Source organism: Cyclopterus lumpus, chromosome 21 (genome assembly GCF_009769545.1).
Source record: "Cyclopterus lumpus isolate fCycLum1 chromosome 21, fCycLum1.pri, whole genome shotgun sequence".
NCBI classification, from domain to species: domain Eukaryota; kingdom Metazoa; phylum Chordata; class Actinopteri; order Perciformes; family Cyclopteridae; genus Cyclopterus; species Cyclopterus lumpus.
Window position 1 is genome coordinate 10,260,559 of NC_046986.1, and position 19,135 is coordinate 10,279,693.

General features: G+C 39.4%; 1 protein-coding gene across 4 annotated transcripts in view; it reads right to left on the reverse strand.

Annotated features, from left to right (window-relative positions):
- osbpl6 (oxysterol binding protein-like 6) overlaps positions 1–17,998 on the reverse strand; it is a 32,549-nt gene extending 14,551 nt beyond the window's left edge. For 3 of the 4 annotated variants that reach the window (XM_034561187.1, XM_034561188.1, XM_034561186.1), the window contains exons 1-4: positions 17,623–17,998; positions 9,779–10,024; positions 831–953; positions 360–413 (exon numbers count right to left, since the gene is read on the reverse strand). In XM_034561187.1, coding sequence (XP_034417078.1) covers positions 360–413; positions 831–953; positions 9,779–9,925 — 324 coding nt within the window. In that variant the 5' untranslated portion in view covers positions 9,926–10,024; positions 17,623–17,998. Of the gene's footprint in view, positions 1–359; positions 414–830; positions 954–9,778; positions 10,025–17,622 lie in introns of those variants that run through there. The other variant, XM_034561189.1, reaches the window with a different exon arrangement.
- Between the last annotated feature and the right edge of the window lie 1,137 nt (positions 17,999–19,135).

The window sequence follows — 19,135 nt, forward strand, 5'->3', positions numbered from 1 at the left end:
GTGTGTTTGGGTTTTGGACTGTTGGTTGGACAAAACATGTGAAAGATAATTTTTTAGGGATTGGACACTATTTTCTGACGTTTAATAGCCCATTAAATAATCAGTAAATTCAATCAATGTATATTATGGTTAGTTGCAGCCGCCGTGAGAACAAGTGATCCACCGAGTGCATGATTCTTTGGTCTCTGTAACTTTTCCAATTTGTCCGTAAAATTTGAGCAAAGTGACATGTCGTGCTGAAACACATTGAACATTATGACTCGTGTTGCAGATGTTTCTGCTGAGTCATTGTCAAGCCAAGCTGATATCAGGCCGGGCTGCCCTGTTTCTGCCTGTGGGTTATAGTCAGGGTTACTTACATCAATGGGGGACTTGGAGTACTTCAGGATACCATTGTCCAGGACAAAAAAACGCTGCAGAGAATATAAGCACAAAAATAATGTGTTGCTTGAATAACAGGAAGGGCGGACATTGAATACATATATCACATTGGACCTGTTTATATTGTGGATTCAGGGCGTCTACCATTTTCTCATTTCTCTCAAAATGAGTTGTATGTTCTGTGGTGTTCAAATGTGATGGCAACAGGGAATTGGTTTCCACTTTCATTCCAGTGTTTTAAGAAAACAACAGCTAAGCTGATGCTGAAGGTGTTGACTTCAAAGGAAATATTGCTTGCGGAAGAGGCCCAGAGAGGGTTAAGCAAGGTGAATGAAAACGGAAACGTACCGTATTTCTTTACTAGACAGCAAACATTCAAGGAGCGACTAATTTTGAAAGTGTTTTTCCCCCGCAACAAAAGCTTTTGTGTCTTTGTCTGGAGATCTTACCTTATGCCAGCCTTTCAGTGGCCATTTCCGCTTCTTCAACATGAAACCCTCGTGTTTGTCAGGCCTCTGTACGTTGCTCTGGCCGATTTTCAGCCCCTCAATGATTTCCCAGCTGTCTGCCTCCTAGACAGGAATAAAAAGAAGTGGAGTCAGAACAATCCACTCACTCCTCCAGAATAGGAAGAAAACAGAGATACAATTCTTGTTGTGAAAAGAAGAGTCACTCAAGTCATGCCTAACATCTGGAAACTAAAAGAATACACTTAACGCTTTTCCCCTTGTACTACACATTTAAAGAAATACTGCCCCATTCAAATTCCTCCTGCTTTCTCAGCACTTCCACTCCATTAGCGTTCTCCTGACTGTGCTCTTCCAGCTGTAGTAGGTTTGTAAATCAAAGTGACATCTCTGGAGTAGAAGGACAGCAGAGTCAGGCAGGGACAGGTAAAACATCCCACACGATCCATTTAGCGTACTTCAGATGTTATTTTGTGCTTAAGTCTGAACATTTTTAACCGACATGCCTACTTTTCCTGTACGTGTCTATCTACCTCTTAACATTTAATAAATTATTTACAAAACACTGTAATGTAGTGGTAAGCAGACATCATTGTTTATTAATGGCCATAACTACATCTCCTCCTGCTGGCACCCATAAGTGGAGGCATAAAGATAATGAATGACAATATAGTAAAAGACAGTTGTAATAATATAAAATGTCATGGGAGAAGTTATCATGTTTGACGAATACCTTAATAAACATATCCTTTTTGCTCTGTGCGAATACATAATAGTTATACTACTACTGGCTGAAGTGGACAAGACTCAATTATAGAAAAGTGATGCAACTTGTGCGCACCAATCAGGATTTAGCAACATTTGAATGAAAATCTGATGACAGGTGAGAGGTTGTTTGCTAATGTTGCCAGAACAACATCGTGGGTGTTTTTATCTCCAAAACTTTGCTTATTTGTTCATTTAGAGAATATCGTTAGTGGCTTCAACAAGCACCAAGGAACAGGTCTGCAACTGTGTTTAGCTGCAAGTTAAGCTTTAGCTGGAGAAAGCAATCATAATGTTTCTTTCAAATAATGTCATTTATACAGAATAGGGACCTGCTTTGAACACTATTTCCCTCAAATGATGCAAAATAGAAGAGAGAAAGGAAAAAGGGGCACTACTTTGGAGTTCGTGTTCAATGTGTGTGTTGTTTAGGATACAAAATAAGAGTCAGTGGTCCGTCTTTCATTCAGAGGATCCGTGGTTTGATCCCCGCTCGTCGATTGAGCACAACTGAATTGCTCCCTGTAGCTGTGTCTACGGTGTATGATTGTAAGTTGCTTTGGATAAAAGCGTCAGCTAAATAAAATGTAATGGTCACCATGATTTTTTATTTTCCTGCTATTAGCGCACAGGAGACCGAGTGTTGTTGAGAAGCCGTTCATTGACTGAATCCCTCAGATATTCCTCAGAGTGCCTCAGCATAATCAGTTGTGAACCAGTAGTACAAATATGTAGGTTAAAGAGGTTTCTTGACATTTGTCACAAAGAGGGTGAACATTGAGGAACTGTGATATTAATGGAGCATCAAAAAGGTGAGAATAAAAGGGAGAGTAACCAACTTTGACTGACAGCTAATCGTCTGACTGCAATATAGTCTGCCACTGTAGTAAAACACATTAACTCTGTGTGTATTGTTGGGCTGTTTACCCATCAGAATAAGTACACTATTAATAAAAGGGAATGCATCTAAATGTAATGTTTGCGAAATAGGTCAGATTTTGAATTTCATAATGAATCCACCTTAACGGGCAAAACCCACAACTTGTTTTCTTCTTTGGAAAACCAAATAGTATCCCGTGGCTCTTCACTGCTTCGTGTGATGCTGCAACCTCCGAGACAGCTGGTTGCGTGTGCGTTACGACACCTGACCTTGGCTTGCAGGACATTTTAAAAAAGGAGACAACAGCGTGTTTAATCTAATGACCGGGCGAACAGATCTGTTTGTTGATGAGGTCATGTTTCTCCGCTGACGAGAGCCCCTCCCTTCTGTGGCAGTTGAGGAAGTGGAGCAGCTCAACTTCATTAGCAAAATGCACATCACCATTGAAAGCAATCATGTCATAAAAGATAACGATCTACTTATTATGCCCGAAGCAATTACGTCATTATCAGTTGAACAACTTAACTGTATAATGTGAAATGATTTATACGCCAACGCTTCTGTATTCAGACCATAACAGCCTTAAACGTGACAAGCACCCTCCCTGAGAGGCAATAACAAGCAGCAGTCTTTGAGAAACCCTTCAGACAAACTTCCTGTGCGTTATCTGGGGCATTACAAACAGACTTTCAACTGGATCTAAATTGATAAATCAATACTGCACTAAATAAAGAATGGCTTTGTCCTGCAAATATTGTAATTGAATGCACTGTCCTGGGAATCGTTTTAACAACCGAACCATTAACGATAGAAATCATCAAATTCCTCATGAGGAATAGTCCACTCAACCTCTGGCTCCACATTAATACCAAAGTGTATGCAACTATTGGTTTATATGGAAATTACTGCTACAGTCAGATAAATTTTTTTTTTGTTATGTGACCTTAAATACAGAACTGAATAGCCAAAGTGATTTCCTGCACTCACATTCATTCATCTTACTGCAGAATCATTAAAAGCTGAATGAGCCGGTCCTTCTTGGTGAGTTTAACCCGTTAATAAAAGACCTTGTGGCAGACTCAGTCATATATATGTTAAAATGTTGAAAGGTTTGCTCCACGAGCTTGTTCGTTTGATACCGGTTAACTTTGAATTGATTTAGTTTTTTGTCATATCAGTTAAACAACATGGTTACAGATGCCAGAATTGCCTCAAATTACTTCTATAATCCCAATCATCAACTAAATCAGTGTAAATCCTCTGGTATCCACTACCTGAAGAGAACCTGTACCACAGCAGACTTTTTAATGCTGCAATGCCTTAAACTACACTTTATTTCCTACTTTACAGTTAGCTTAGCCAAGTGCAATAACACATAATGATGTAATAACAAAGTGCTAAAAGTAACAAAATAGGCATATCTGTGTAATCTTTCATGACAGTTATAAATCTAAGGGCCTAACATAATCATTGATTACCCAAAATAAAGAAAATAAAGGCCCGGTTCTTTTACGTAACAAGCTACGGAAGGCAAGACAAGGCTTCATTTTCTTATGTTATTGTTTTTGTTGTATATGTTGTTATTCCACAATATTGAGAAAACAAATGAATGTTATTTTAAAGATCAGCATCCAAGTAGAGCTGCATTAAATAGACGATTAATCGATTTGTACATCCACATAAAATATAAATCAGCAAGTATTTTGATATTTGACTAAAGTTTGGATAAATCTGAAATCTGAGCAGCTCTAGTTTCAGCAACAACTAACCATGACATGTAAAGCATACAACCTTTAAAGAGCCCTTGATTACTTTTCATTGGCTCTTTAAACAGCATCCATGAGCAACCATTAGCGATTTTATCAAATCTTTCGATGTTATACAGACGACTCAACTATCCGCCAAATTTACAGGATAGTATATTTGTTTTCAGTTTGACTCGAGTTGCCCTTTTGGGTAAATACTGATCTTGGGAATTCAATACAGAAGTACTGAAGATCGAGTATGTTGTGTGTTGAATCAATCTAAAAATCCCACTGGCCGGATTTAAACCTTTAACTTTGAATCTATTGAGTGATGTCTGTAATTGCCTTTAGTGCTGTGTGTGCTTTTGTTATGTCTGGATACGTTCTTCATCCATACAGTATATGTGCTTCAGTTTTTCCATGTTCATGATTGTTGTATGTATGTGTCCTTTTGTTAATACTCTTTTTCTTTTAAAGAGAACTTTGTCTTAATGAGACTACCTGATTCAATAAATGTTGAGGGTGGATGATGAAGTTGACCTTCCTTCAGTATATTGTTCAGTCTAGTATATTCAGCTATATTACAACTAGCCTTATCACTATGTACCTGTGTGTTCTCTACAAAATACCAAATACCAAATGATTCAAACATTCATATCTAAGTATGTGGTCTCTTGTTGTACTTGTGTAAGAATAGACTGTACTCCTTGATCAAATAACACCTCAATCACCACTCGACAATGATATTTCAGCAACTAATAACCACAGAGGCATTGTTGTGAATATTGATCTTACTGCAGTGGCTGACTGGTCCGATGGGTGAGAAGCTGTCACCCTGAGAGACTCATCCTGTGTGAACACCACAGATTCAGTTACACATCCAAAGTCCACGTGTGTGACTTGTAGGAGAGATACTGAGGCTGATTCAATGTAAACATCTTTGGAAACTGAGGAAGTGGAGGGGAACTCTGGATGTATTATTTAATCAAACATGAAAGCTCATTCTTGACCTTGGAAACAGTAGCTTTTTGCCCTGTGGTTGAATTTGTTTATAAAATGAAACAAACATTCAAAACCGACAAGAAAGGGGTACAAAAACAGGCCATTTACAGCAATATTCATATCATGATAAATTATTAATATATAATATATTTATATTTATATACAAATATATTTGTTCTAACAATAAATGTAAAACATTGATTGAACCAGCCTTATGATGAGAAGGCGCCTGGCCTCGTCTTATTTTCAGTCAAGATTTGGACCAATAGTGATCCTTGTAAAAAATTATATTGTCACTTGGGTATCAATCTGACTTTTTTCATGGCATAATTTCTATATCAGACAATAAGACATACTCTGCTCATATTAAGCGATATAGAAAGAGGGTGTGCCATTCTATTTTCTGTTCCCTATCCTAAAAGTACAATATCAGACATGTCAAACCAGCACATTAGACAATATAATAACCTATAGAATAAATAAAGAAATACATCTGTACATGACAGGGAAGATACTGATGTGTGCTGCTTTCAGTGCAAGTGCTCCATCATTCTTTCATCTACACTAACATTGGCATATTGTGGTCATTAAAATAAAAACATCCATTATCTGACCGTAGAGCAACTCATAAGTAGCGTGTGACTCCATCTATACCTCCTATTATCTCTCAGCCAAAACATGTTATAATAATAATAATAATAATAATAATAATAATAATAATAATAATGCATGCTTTATTGATCCCACAGTGGGGAAATTCTTCTCTCCATTTGACCCATCCTTCGTTATTAAGGAGCAGTGGGCTGCAGTGAAGCGCCCGGGGAGCAACTGGGGGTTCAGTGTCTTGCTCTATCTAACCAGGAAATGATAAGCATCTAGGGAAAAATGGATAGTTGCAGTGACACTGTGTGTGTGTGTGTGTGTGTGTGTGTGTCTGTGTGAGAGAGAGTCTGTGCTTACTGCAGGTGGTGCCACTAATTGCTCTCATGAGGATCTCCAGAGTGAACAGTAGTCATCAGCAGAGGGGAAAGTGACATGTATTGATTGTAAAATGGGGTCCGGATCTCATTTAAGGCTTTTCCCCAACAAAATGCCACGCTCTCATTTTTCCTCAAAAACAGAGGCCCAGCCAAGCCAGCTCAGGTCTTTTCTCAGCGTCTACAGTGCTTCCCCAGGATGTCCCTGGGGAAGATGTATTTTACTGCATAGTCTCTTCAGCACCGGTCCACTATACACAGAACACACTAAGCAGACAGTAATGCAGGAAAAGTGTCAATTGTGTTCAGAGACAAATACATATGCTGGAGACATCCTCGCAAATCAGTGAGTTATATTCACTAATAATAATTTATAAAAGTCCATTCATTCCCTTGGGGATAGTTCAGTCTACCGACAAGGTCCATTTACTAGCTGTCAAACGATTCGCTCAGTTGTCATGAAAATCATGTTATATGATTGAAATTGACCCTTTTCCAGTTTCCAATGTCAAGAATGAATGTTTAAGCCATTGCAATTCTCTCTTGAACGATTATGACTCGATGCAGAAAACTCAATGATCGGAAATTGTCAACGTTATGTTTGCCTGTAACAATGCTGTGGCACCAGGCTGTCTGTTCCTTACTGCTGCCCCTAAACGCAACAGACGTAATACACGTGCGTGTTGTTTATAAAACCAAACCAAAGCTAAAGTCCTGAAGTCACTGAGCAAAGCGGGTCGGATGGAAGTAACACGCTATGTGTGGACATTCGTTACCGCAGAATAAAGTGGGATCGTAACAGAGCACTTTATCAATGTATAGTTTGAGCACATGTTCCAGAAAGACATATTTTTGTATGAGAGCTGAATGCTCAATGGCTGTATTATTCAGTATTATGTATTTGTAAATGAGGGCAGCTTGTTATGTCAAATGATTCAGAACATACTGAATTCTGCATGCTGCGACAGACGCTATTTTATTTCTATTATTGTTGGTTCTCTTTGCCGTGCTGGAAATGTAACCCTCTAGTTGACACATCTCTTGTATTTGTTACTCATATTTAATTAATAAAAGATAATGGGAGTAAATCATTTTTTTGATTTATCATAAATCATGACAAATATGCAGTGTTTTATAACAGCAGATAGTCACAGTGAGATTATAAAATGAGATCTTTTTTTGATCCATCAAGATGAATCGATAAGCGTTAGATAATCGCATCGTATAGACCTCGGAATCGAATTGTGAGGTGCCTCGAGATTCCCAACCCTATTGTGTACGTGAAAAATGGACATTTGAGCTATGAAAACATTGAAAACTCCATCTGCAGAGGAAGACAGTGTGAAACAACAGAATGCTCTACAGCTACTAAAAAGACCTCATGTTGAGGTTGGTATGTCAGCGATAAAAAAAAAATCTATTAGCTTTCCACTGTGGTTGCAAAGGCAGACGAAACCTTTTTTTGAATCTTTCACCGACATGGAGGGATAGGGATCAGAACTTCTTCTACTATCTAATGCAACAGCCCTCTGCAGCTCTGTATCACACCACATTCATTAAGCTAGGCCAACTTAGAGGCTAAAGACACTTTTCTCACATTATACTTTAGAGCAGTCTCTTAAAATGTACTCTGACATATTGCAGACATATGCCTTGTACATATTTATGATGGTTGTGAGCTCAAAACCCACAAGGCAGCTGAATGGAAAAGGATTTGTAACTATAACTGTTTTGTTGAACCACGTACCTGCCTCTGTAGTAGACAGATCAAGTGTCTGGATCGGCCTCAGGTACATTGCTGCAACACTTAGCCAGCATAACACAAAACCGCCGCAACAAGCACTCATTTTGAATTCATGATATGCTGCTGATTCTTTCAATACACCGCTGAGTATCTTGAGGTCTTGATCCAGATGGTGTTCAAGGGAATCTACTTGACAAAGACTTCTTTGGATAGTACCTGACTTCATTAAACACATTCAAAGAGATGAATAAGAGAAGAGGTGCTGGTAGATAACCTCACTCTCAGCTGGCGTTCACATAACTGGGCCGCTGGGAAATGAAATGCTGAGACCCTTTACCCATGGAGGCCTTGTTATCAAAACCAAGTAGTGATATGAAAGAAAGGAACAATGAACAGACGGGTTAACTGCCGGCCTTGTCAAGCAGCAGGTCGTCGACTGGGCGCTTCGAACCGGCCCCATTTCTCAGACCAACTGCCTTTTCTCTTCAGAAAGCCGTCTCCCGCGGCGTGGACAAAGCTTGGCTGCCACACAGCATACCAGAGCGTGCCACATGTTCAGCAGAGCACCAAGCCTTCCGCCTGTCGCTCATGAAATATTCATCACCTTGTCTGTGCCGACGGAAAAGCTGTGATGTCAGAGATTCCAGTTTCGGTGTCCGGTTTCTGCGCGGCCACAGTGAGATAGCAGCTCAGTGAGGTAAGGAGGGCTGGGGGCTTCAAATGGCTTACTGCCGGGGCTACGTTTAAGCACTTGTCCTGTGAACCGTGAAATAAGAGTGTATCTCATTGTTTGCCATGCCTCTGCAAGGTTTTCACTGACAAACCAGGACATTATGGCTGCTCTGACTTGGCCAATTAGTCATCTAATTAGTTGATAAGGACTTGAGGGGTTGATAGTCTATAAGTATTTTTCCTAATGGACTTCTCAGAGAGAATAAACTATTAATCTTTTGTCAGTATCAGAAAACATTGTTCTGTATGGCTGAATTCATCTGCAGAGGTAAATAGAAAACAATAGAGAAACAATTCAAACACTGATTTAGTAGAATTGATGTGAATTTCTTCCAGATCGGTTGTTGTTTGATGTTCAGTTTGAGGGGGCGTCACAACCCGATTAATTGCGGGTACGATCAATATCTGGCTGTTGGACAACTGGATACATCTCTTTCATATCCTATATGCAAGAGTACTATTGCTGTGGCTAGCCTTGACTGAGACTGTGTTGTGATGGAAATCAAACTGAACTTCACTATAGACCTGGCAAAAGATATTTTTTGCCTATTCTCTGCCATTTGTTATTATTCGTCCATTTTCTTTCCGCTTTGAGTCAACAGTATAATTGCATGACGTAATTTGTCAATAGACCAAACGGTGTTCATGTTGTGTGGTGAATCGATCTGTACAGTTTGAGGTCCTACGATACGTTTTGGTCATGCAGAAAGGCAGATTAAAACTTGTTAACACATTTTGCAAGATTAATACAAATGTGTCGAGGACAACACTACAAAAAAAACACGAACTGCACACATGAATTTTGGGGCAGCGTTTTTTTTTTTTAAATGACTAAGTCATCAAATAATGGTTTTGACTGTTTTTGCCTGGCACACTAAAACTGCTGAAGTCATATTCCACGCTTTACTATTTCCTGGCAGTTCCCTCCGTTTACATAAACTCTCACGAGTCTCACAAGAGGATGGCGCTGAAAGAAGACTGCAGCAACCAAAAATAATATTCACTCCTCCCTTTATTACCACTGCTCAAGTTACATCCATTCAAAGTGCTTCTATTTCTAGAAACTCAACTTAGATTCCAATTACCTGCCGACTGTCGCGCTGGGAAGAGGAAGAGGAGGAGGCGCTCTTGTGAACCGGCGTGGAGGTCTTGTTTACTGGCGGAGAGCTCCTATCGTCAGAGCTCATGGTGCGGCCATGAGGGCCTCGGTGGTAGTGTTGGTGGTGAGACATGGTGGGCACCAGTTGGCTCTGTGTACCTCCCTCAACACTGAGCCCCACAGATCAGGAGCATCCTCTGAAGGTTTCTCACACTCACTGCTCGCTGTTCATCTGAAAAACAAAAGGTCCGGAAGTTACATGACCACATCTACTTTGCCTTCCTCATTCTCTCCCCACACTATCATTCGTCAAGCCACTCCTAGTCTAGTTTACTCCTTGAATAAATGAGTTTCTCGGCCTTTCCTAAGCTTTCTGAACTATCCTCCATCAATTTAAAAATGTTAATCCAACTCACAGATGCTCAGTTGAGACGCTGTGAGCCATTCTTTGAAGCATGGGTTTTTAAGATACTCCTCATTATACTGGATAAGCCTTTCATTTTGTTTGCTATGAGGTTGGTGGAGGAAATCCTCCCATTTGAGAAGCAGAAACCTGAGATATTGTATAACTTTGTATAACACACTATTGTATAAAATTTGAGTAATGGGTCGATCTTTTCAACTCTAAACTACATTGACTAACTTCAGTTAAACACCCAACAGTCCATCTTCATGGAGCTGCAACGATTAGTAGTTTAGTTGATTGGCAGCTATTTCGATAATTGATTAGTCTATTAAAGCTGGGCAAGGCTGTTTATTTTTTGGCACCATTGTGCAAAAATACCATATTTTCAACATATTGTTAGCATGCTGCCTAGCTGTGGCGCATCCATGAGGTCAAGGTTAGTAGAAGGCTTAAGTATTGGCAACATTTTCTATCCATCTCTGAGCCTTGTATGCCAGTATGTCATCTCAAATGGTTTTATTTGCCAACCAGTTTGCAAAGAGAATTGGCGTTACATAACAGCCTCTGGATAATATTCACTTTCAGGATGATGTTCGAAATGAATGACAAGTACTCGTACAGGTTACTGGATGACGCACAAAGCACGAAGAAAGGTATTTTCAAGCGCTGTATTTTCATATTCTGCCTTTTCCAGAAAACTACCTAGCCCGGGGTATCGCTTGAATTACAATATGCTGAAAGTCTTTTGTCCAAAAATAACTGTCTACCTTAGCTATAAGTAATCATTTTGCAAATGAAAATACTAAATATTTGTCATTCCAGCTTCTGAAATGGGAGAATTGACGTCTCTTCTTTGTCTTAAATTATAGTAAATTGGATATTTTTTTTTTTTTTACTGAAAACAAGAAACCTGAAGATGTTGGCTTTGGGCCCTAGAATTTTTTTCAATGGCATTTTTCACAATGTTCTGATGTTTTACAGAGCAAAATAAAACTAAAAAAACATAATCTGCAGATTATACGTTGGTTGCAAAGCCTTCAATCTGTTTACAGTCAGTAATTGTGGCAGATCACTTTATCAAATTGACTTACGGCCTCCACTGCAGAAAATGTATACATTTCTGGTTAACCTTATGTTCAGCTAAGCAAGATGGAGAGGGGGAGTGCTCGTTTTCGTCATTAGTGATGGTACTGTGTTGCTCCGTGCTGAGACCCACAATACTGCCTGCAGTGGTGCTGTGTAATTGTCTAAGCTCTCAGGAGGTCTCAGCACTGACAACACATACATCGATTGCAAGAAAGTGGAAAACAGACAGATCAACAAACCTTGTTTAATTTAGTTTGCATTTAAAAATGGGACGCTTGGTGAGATAGTGAGGATTTTATTGGAACTTTGGAAGGACAAATAGCACAATGTGTTTCATCAAATACCTCGTTGTTGATAATGTGACATTTGGGGATAACATTCAGAGGATGTGGTATTTACACACAAAAAACTGTGAAAACAGATATGGATATAATGAACAAAAAGTAAGATTCATTGTGTTTACTTTCACAATGAACAGCAGCTCTAAAATAAACCATGTATGGAGGGAAGCATTGTTGCATTTCTGTGGTTACAGTACTCAATTGATGGCAGGGCAAGCAGCGTTGTCAGCCCGTGTTTAACTACTCAATAATACAATATTATGGTCAATTTGTTTATTTAGTCAAATAGTTGGATCAACAGAAATTGTATCAATATATTCTTGTAATAACTGATTAAACATGTTTAGGCAATTATGCAAAACATACGGGTTATAGCTTCTCAATTGTGACAATTTGCTGATTGTTATTGTCTTTTGTGATAGTAAACTGAATATATTTGTGTTTCGGACTGTTTGTCAGAAAATAGAATGAAATAGAATGACATTACTTTAGGTTTTAGGAAATTAGGATGGATATTTATTTGACATTTTATATTGATTACCATAAAGAAAATAATTGTTGATTGTAGCTGTAGCTAAGTCTCATATCATGACACAAATCTATATGACTAAATTGTCCACATCTACGTTAAATTCTACATAATGTTTTGACATATATTATATCATTATTTATAGCATTATAACATTATCATGTTTACGAGATGAAGCCAAAGACTTAAGGATTAATAAACACTACTGTGTGGCAGTGCAGGATTATCAACAGGCAGTGATACATATGTCTGTGTTCACTCTGGAGCGCCCTGTGGTTTTAACTGCACTGTGTGTCTATTAGGCCCTCCCATGTGTTTTAGGGAAACTCGCTGAAACCACTAAACAGCTCTGCACACTTCAGCAGTATGCACTATCACATGCAACCGTGCAGTATACTCACACTCTATAATGTATTATTCAGATCCTGTAGCAACGTCATCATCCCGGCCCTGTCTTAACTAGGATCTAAGCTACTGTAAGACAAGGCTCTAAGTCCATTCAGATAGAGTATTCCACTTAGCCTATTTAATAGATCCACTCTCCTTGACCTAATAAGGAAGCAGAAGGGAGAAGTACTTTAAGGATACACTTTACTGCTATTTTAATTCATTGTTCAAACTAGTTTCAAAGCTTGAATTTGGAGTCCTTTCAGGGACATTACATGTCAATTTAAAACATAAGCAGCAATGTGAAAGGATGGAAAGATGTCAAATGCCAGATATACATCTGCAATATGTAACAGTGAAAACCACTGTCAACACACATTGCATGTTGTTGCACTGTACATGCATTCATTATTTAGTAAAGAACTGCAATTAACAATGATTTTTGTAATGACACTTATTTTCTCAATGGATCAATTCAATAATTAAGATCTAAAAACTGTGGAAAACATCAAATATATTATCTTAGAGCCCAAAGGTGACTTCATCAAGTGTATAGTTATGCCGAACAATGATATGTAGGTGTTCTCAAACTATGAATGTTACCCCATACGAGACCAGGTTCGATGTTGGGGAACGTCCGATCGGGACTCGATGAGTCATGAGCTTAATCTTCTAAATCCAGTCACCATGATTATGGTCTTTTAAGCAGAAGGACTGCAGGCCCTGCCATGGAGACACTACAACAACACTTCTTAAGCACCCGATCAAGAGTCAAACCAAACACTACTGACACTTGCGCTAAATTGAATTATCCTGCAATCCTTGGTTTGACAAACAACTCAATGACCAATCATTCTTGTTACCCCAATATCTTTTACATATTGCTACCACTTTGTGTTTGTTCCTCTATTACATGACACCTATTCTAAATCATGTTGTTTTTTTGGTCTGGAAAGGGATGGATAATTCTGTTTTGATGCGTCGCGGAACAATAAAGACCGAAAATGAGTTAATGGGGAGCTGTTTTGGGTCAGTTCATATTTCAAAAACTGTGCTTTATGCTAAAGCCATACAGAATATACTGGAGATCTGAGTACTCAAATTCCTTTAAGGAGAATATACTTTTGAAAACAATGAATATACAATGATTCAATTCCGTCAATTGATTTGAGTTCAAATCAAACATTATTTTCCGATATCATGGGGAGTCATGAACGTAACACATATTTTCACATAAAGCAACAATGGCACTAACATGCAACAGTTTGGGGAAAGGGCGGTTCTGTTGACATTCTTTCAATGCCTCACATGGGAGTATAATGTCCCCGAACTCTCACCAACCACTCCAGCCATTAATGCACAGCAGACTTTAAATTACATTTTAGATATTTATTATTTGAGATATTGTTTTTAGAAAGCAATTATCTACTCCATGAAAACACCTTCAACGTATTATAATAGGGATAGGTACATAGAGGGGGGCCTATCCTCGTAGTTGTGTGGCTCCATGTGCATGAAATGTCTTCATAAGCCGGAAAACACTTCCCTTTCCCATTTCTCTTATTTTATGTGTGTTCAGTGCTAAGAGCGCACTGAACACACATAAAATAAGAGAAATGGGAAAGGGAAGTGTTCTCATGTCAAGCACCATAAGAGCAATATTATTTGGGGAAAGGGCTTTCCAAAATCAAAAGTAATGATGAAAGCTGTCAGAGAGAAAATAATCTTACCTCTGACCAGCGTGATTAACTGATTAGCATGTATAAATAAAAAAATTTAGGTAATCATCTAATGTAATCATTAGAGAACATTTTGCTTAAACAACTCTGATAATTGGGTGTGAACGCAATTTAAGGCTCAGTGTGTAAATCTTTCGTTAAAGCATTCAATCCTATATCTTCGCTATATCGATGTTAAGGTGTTTGGCCAAAAGTATCACAATATTTTATATTCTCCACATCTGCCAGCTCTACAAGTGTTCCTGTTTCAGAGCATCACCTGAGCAAAGGAAAAGGTTTGAAGCATTTTCGCACAATTGTTCAATTAATAAAAACAGGACAACTGATAGTTTATAATATTTCGTCCTTTGAGCACATCATTTGGGGACCTTCAGGATATTGAGGTCCATTTTTGAGAACAATACTGCTGAATGATTCAACTTTCATGAGTCCCTCTTACTTCAACAGAATAAAGTTGTGAGGACCTCTATGAAGTCTGAGCAGGGTGGCAGAGAGACAAGCATCAGCTTTGGGTTTGATCCCCAGTATAATAAATCACCTCTGGCTAGATCCTCCTTCAATTGAATCAATATCAATAAACCTAGTCAGTTAATGTAATACCTATTCTATGTCACTGTATACACTTTATATACACTGTATATACTTTGCATTTTCTTTATTAGTTAATATCATCTGCGCTGCTATTTTATTGTATTGTATACATTGAGCATTGTTCATACTTAATATTGTTATGTTCACTCTGTAACTTGTAACAGCTTGCTGCTGCTACAAACAAATGTCCCCCTGGGGATGAATAAAGTATCCATCTATCTATCTATCTATCTATCTATCTATCTATCTATCTATCTATCTATCTATCTATCTATCTATCTATCTATCTATCTATCTATCTATCTATCTATCTAACAACAATCTGCTCTGCTGAAATGTCTTTGAACAACAAGCTAAATTCCTACAGGCTTTTGGAGCTGAATATGTGCTGTGTGACCTTACGGGGTGGTGGCAAAAAAGAAGTCAAATTCCTCCCACTGGGATCAGAGTATCACAAATAAAGAAGTAACTATAATATGTCCTGATGTGGGTCAAGCAAGGGAGAGCAACACAGAGCTGTGAAAGAGAGAGAGAGAGAGAGAGAGGACCACAGTGATCTGTGTGCCCTGCTCTGTGAAATCTGAGAGGGATGAAGAAAATAAACTGAAGATTTAGACAGCCTATGTGTCAAGCAGCAGTGCAAGACCCAAAGCCAAACAAACCAAGGAAAAATACCAACAAGACAACAAACAGCGATCACTTCCTACTCTGTTGCTGCGGTTCGTGCACGTTAAACGTAAAGCCACAAGAATGTTAATGGCACCACTCATCACGAACATGTAATACGATGAAGCATGATGGTAACTGTGCCTCGACAGGGGTGAAAAGGACATTCATGTTTGTGTTGTCACCACATCCAAGCCACCCAAAACACCACATTATCGACCAGCACTCTCCACTGAAACAAGTTTACTGATCTTCCCTCTCTGTTGCATAATTAAAGTAGCCAAGAAAAGCAGACCCGTGTCCAAAGATGATATTACATCATCTTGAGGACAACTATTGTCTGAGTTTACAACTGCGAATGCATATTGATCAGCCCAGCCGAGTTTTCGACCGTTTCCCCGGGTGTGCAAAAGCGTGCTTAAAGAATGTAGATCTCGTGTGACATCTGGAAGCAGTGGGCAGAACATCTCTTTAATGTAAGCCTGTCTTTTTTTCATAACAACACTAACTGGACAGAGCCAGTTTATCCTGTGCTGCACACATTACATCATCTAGGTAGCAATACTGCAATACTTTTTAAGTACTGACTAACTTGTGCCCATATTGGGAACTGCTAGGAAGTGAAAGTTGGCATTGAATTCTTGTTCAGATCCTGTCAGGTGTTGCCTGTTGTGAACCACAATTTGGTAACTTTATATTGTATCTTATTGAGACAAAGTCACTCCAGAGTGTTTGTGTCGAGAGACACTGATGCATTTTTCTTAAATGTTTGTCTGTATGGGTAAAAAGGGATTTTGATGAAAACATGTTCATACTCAAATTAAAAGTATAACATAAAGTAACACAACAAAATAATGTTGACACTGGTATCTCTATATTTTGAGTAATGCCAAGCATTACACTTCTGTAAATTAAAAAACAACCCAAAACATAACAGAGAATGAACAATTATCAAGAACCTGTCAGGAGCAGATCGGCCTGATTCATAGGCCATATATTAAATGTGCTTGAATGTGTCCGCTAATTAAATGAGTAAGAAGGAGCAATTATCTGATTTACTCCTTACTGTCAATATTAATGACGTGGCAAAAAAAAGACAATCTGCCCAGTTTTTTAAGCGTCACAGTGAGGTTGGCTGCTTCATCCCCTCTCCAGCTCCATCAAAGCCCTGCAATGATTTGTATTTAAATGGGACGGGGGACACCTTCAGCAGGAGGGTTCTTCAGTCCGGGCCAAGAATGATATCAGAAAATCAATCATCACTGCTGATCAAAGCAACATCAAGGAAGCATGCCCACTGGCCAACTACAAATACATCCAGCTTCCCCGCTGCTGCTCTTTAATTGATGTGATTCGGGGCTATTTTAAACAACTGCAAAGTCACTGGCTGACCTTCAGTTGAAAAAAAAGAAAAAGAAGGGGAGACAGAGTGATATTGTGGAGCCATTCTGGCAGAAGTTGGCTAACTTTCAAGTAGTTGGCATCTCAACCAGCTGACGACGTAATGAGTGGAATATAACGGATAATGAGCAGGAGATCACGTGCATCAATAATACTCACGTATATATATATATATATATATATATATATATATATATATATATATATATATATGTACTGGAGAAAGCACGGAGCTCGGTTAGAAAGGTGAACATGTCAGTGACGCATTACGTCAACCTCATCAAGGTCCGTGACACAGTAGACACAGCAAGCAGCATCCATGTTTATAGCGCTCCTAAATCGTGATAAAGCCCCTCCACACCGTGATGTCGGTAATACGTACGTTTCGCTGCACGGTCGGGGGGTCACCTCCCCCCCCCCCACCCCCCCAGTGTCAGACGAGCAGCAGCTAGCTAAGTTGGCGGTAGCGAGGTAGTAATGTCTGACTGGTCCTCGGTGATACACTCGGGATGCAAATACAACAACAAAAAAAGATGAGGCGCCGGAGTCTCGGTGTGAGCTGCGCTGGACACAAACACCGGCGGCCGGGACACTTACGTTAGACACACCGCCATTTATTCGATATAAACTGGACTGGCCTTCGACAGAGAGAGAGAGAGAGAGAAAAAAAGCGTATTGCCTTACCACAGATGCGGCGTAATGACCATGTCTTTACAGTTCTTGGCGCAGGACACCATTGAGGGGGGGTCTCCCTTCACTGGGCACCTCAGAGACAAACGGCTCCCATGAGGGTCCACGTCGACATACATATGTTTCTTGGTATATATATATATATATTATATATATATATATATATATATATATATATATATATATATATATATGAGTACGTGTGCGGCGCTCGGGGGGCTAGAACATTATGGAAAGTGAGGGGGAGAAAGGAAAAAAGAAAAAAAAGTGCTGTGTTCGTCCGTTTCCTTGAATGCGGGCTGTGATGCTCGGCTCGGCTCGGCTCGGCTCCGCTTCACCCGCACTCGGCTCGCTCCTCCCTGCAGCAAGATCGGCTTTGAGCGGGAAGAAATCGCAGGAGTGGATCAAAGGCTGGCTGGCGGACCGCGGGCCGGCCGCAAAACACGGAGGCGGAGCGGCACCGAGCTCGGACCCGGAGCGGCCGGTTACATGTGTGACGTGATGGAGATCAAGAGTACAACGCTGTCCTTAACACAACATGTACTTTACTTACTGCTCCACTTTCTGTATTTATTTAGGATTTTAACATTTCAAACAATTAAATTCTATAAAATATAATGCATTGTTCAATTCAATTCAGTTTATTTTGTATAGCCCAAATAACACAAATTACACATTTGCCTCAGAGGGCTTTACAATCTGTACACATACGACATCCCTGTGCCAGGACCTCACATCGGATCAGGATAAACTCCCCCCAAAATAACCTTTCACAGGGTTATTTTAATTGTCATCGGTGATACTAACCAACAACATAACCATCTGTTAAAATGAGCTCCATGTTGACCAGGTTGAAACATGCCAAAATAAATGCTGTATAAATATGAATATTCTAATAACGACACTCATAACCCCATTAGGCAAAATAAACAGACACAGAAAGAAAAGCACCCTGGTGATGTAAGAGGCGACACAGGGTGACCTCAGCATCACACTTATTATATTACGCCGTACTATTGAATGTAGGGAAGAGGGCAGACCAGTATTACATTCTGTTTGGTTTCATTGACGTCTTGAGTGAGCAAAGAGACTAATGCTAAGTAACTGTGTGTGATGGTTTACTGCTCATTAGTATGCGGTGCTCCAGGGGCAGAGCCATGTACTGGTGCACTGCTTTTCACACACAGCAGGGAATATGTTATGTACAAAAGTAACTTGTAACAGAGTATACTAAAGTAACTTGAGAGGCAGACTATGAGCACGGATAACCAACTATTCCCATCTGCCTGTGTGTCTCAGATTTCATGGCTGGCTTTTCCAAGTTTTTAAGCTTTTCCTCAGATATTACAACTTGTCATTGCCAGAATTCAACTTGGCATGACCGGATATTCTCATTTTAAGGCGTTCTACATAATAACAACAGGAGGATTGGATGAATTTGATTACTCATATGGACAGAAACTGGTGAAAATGTCTGTAAGGTCACTTTTCAAGGTGACAACACATT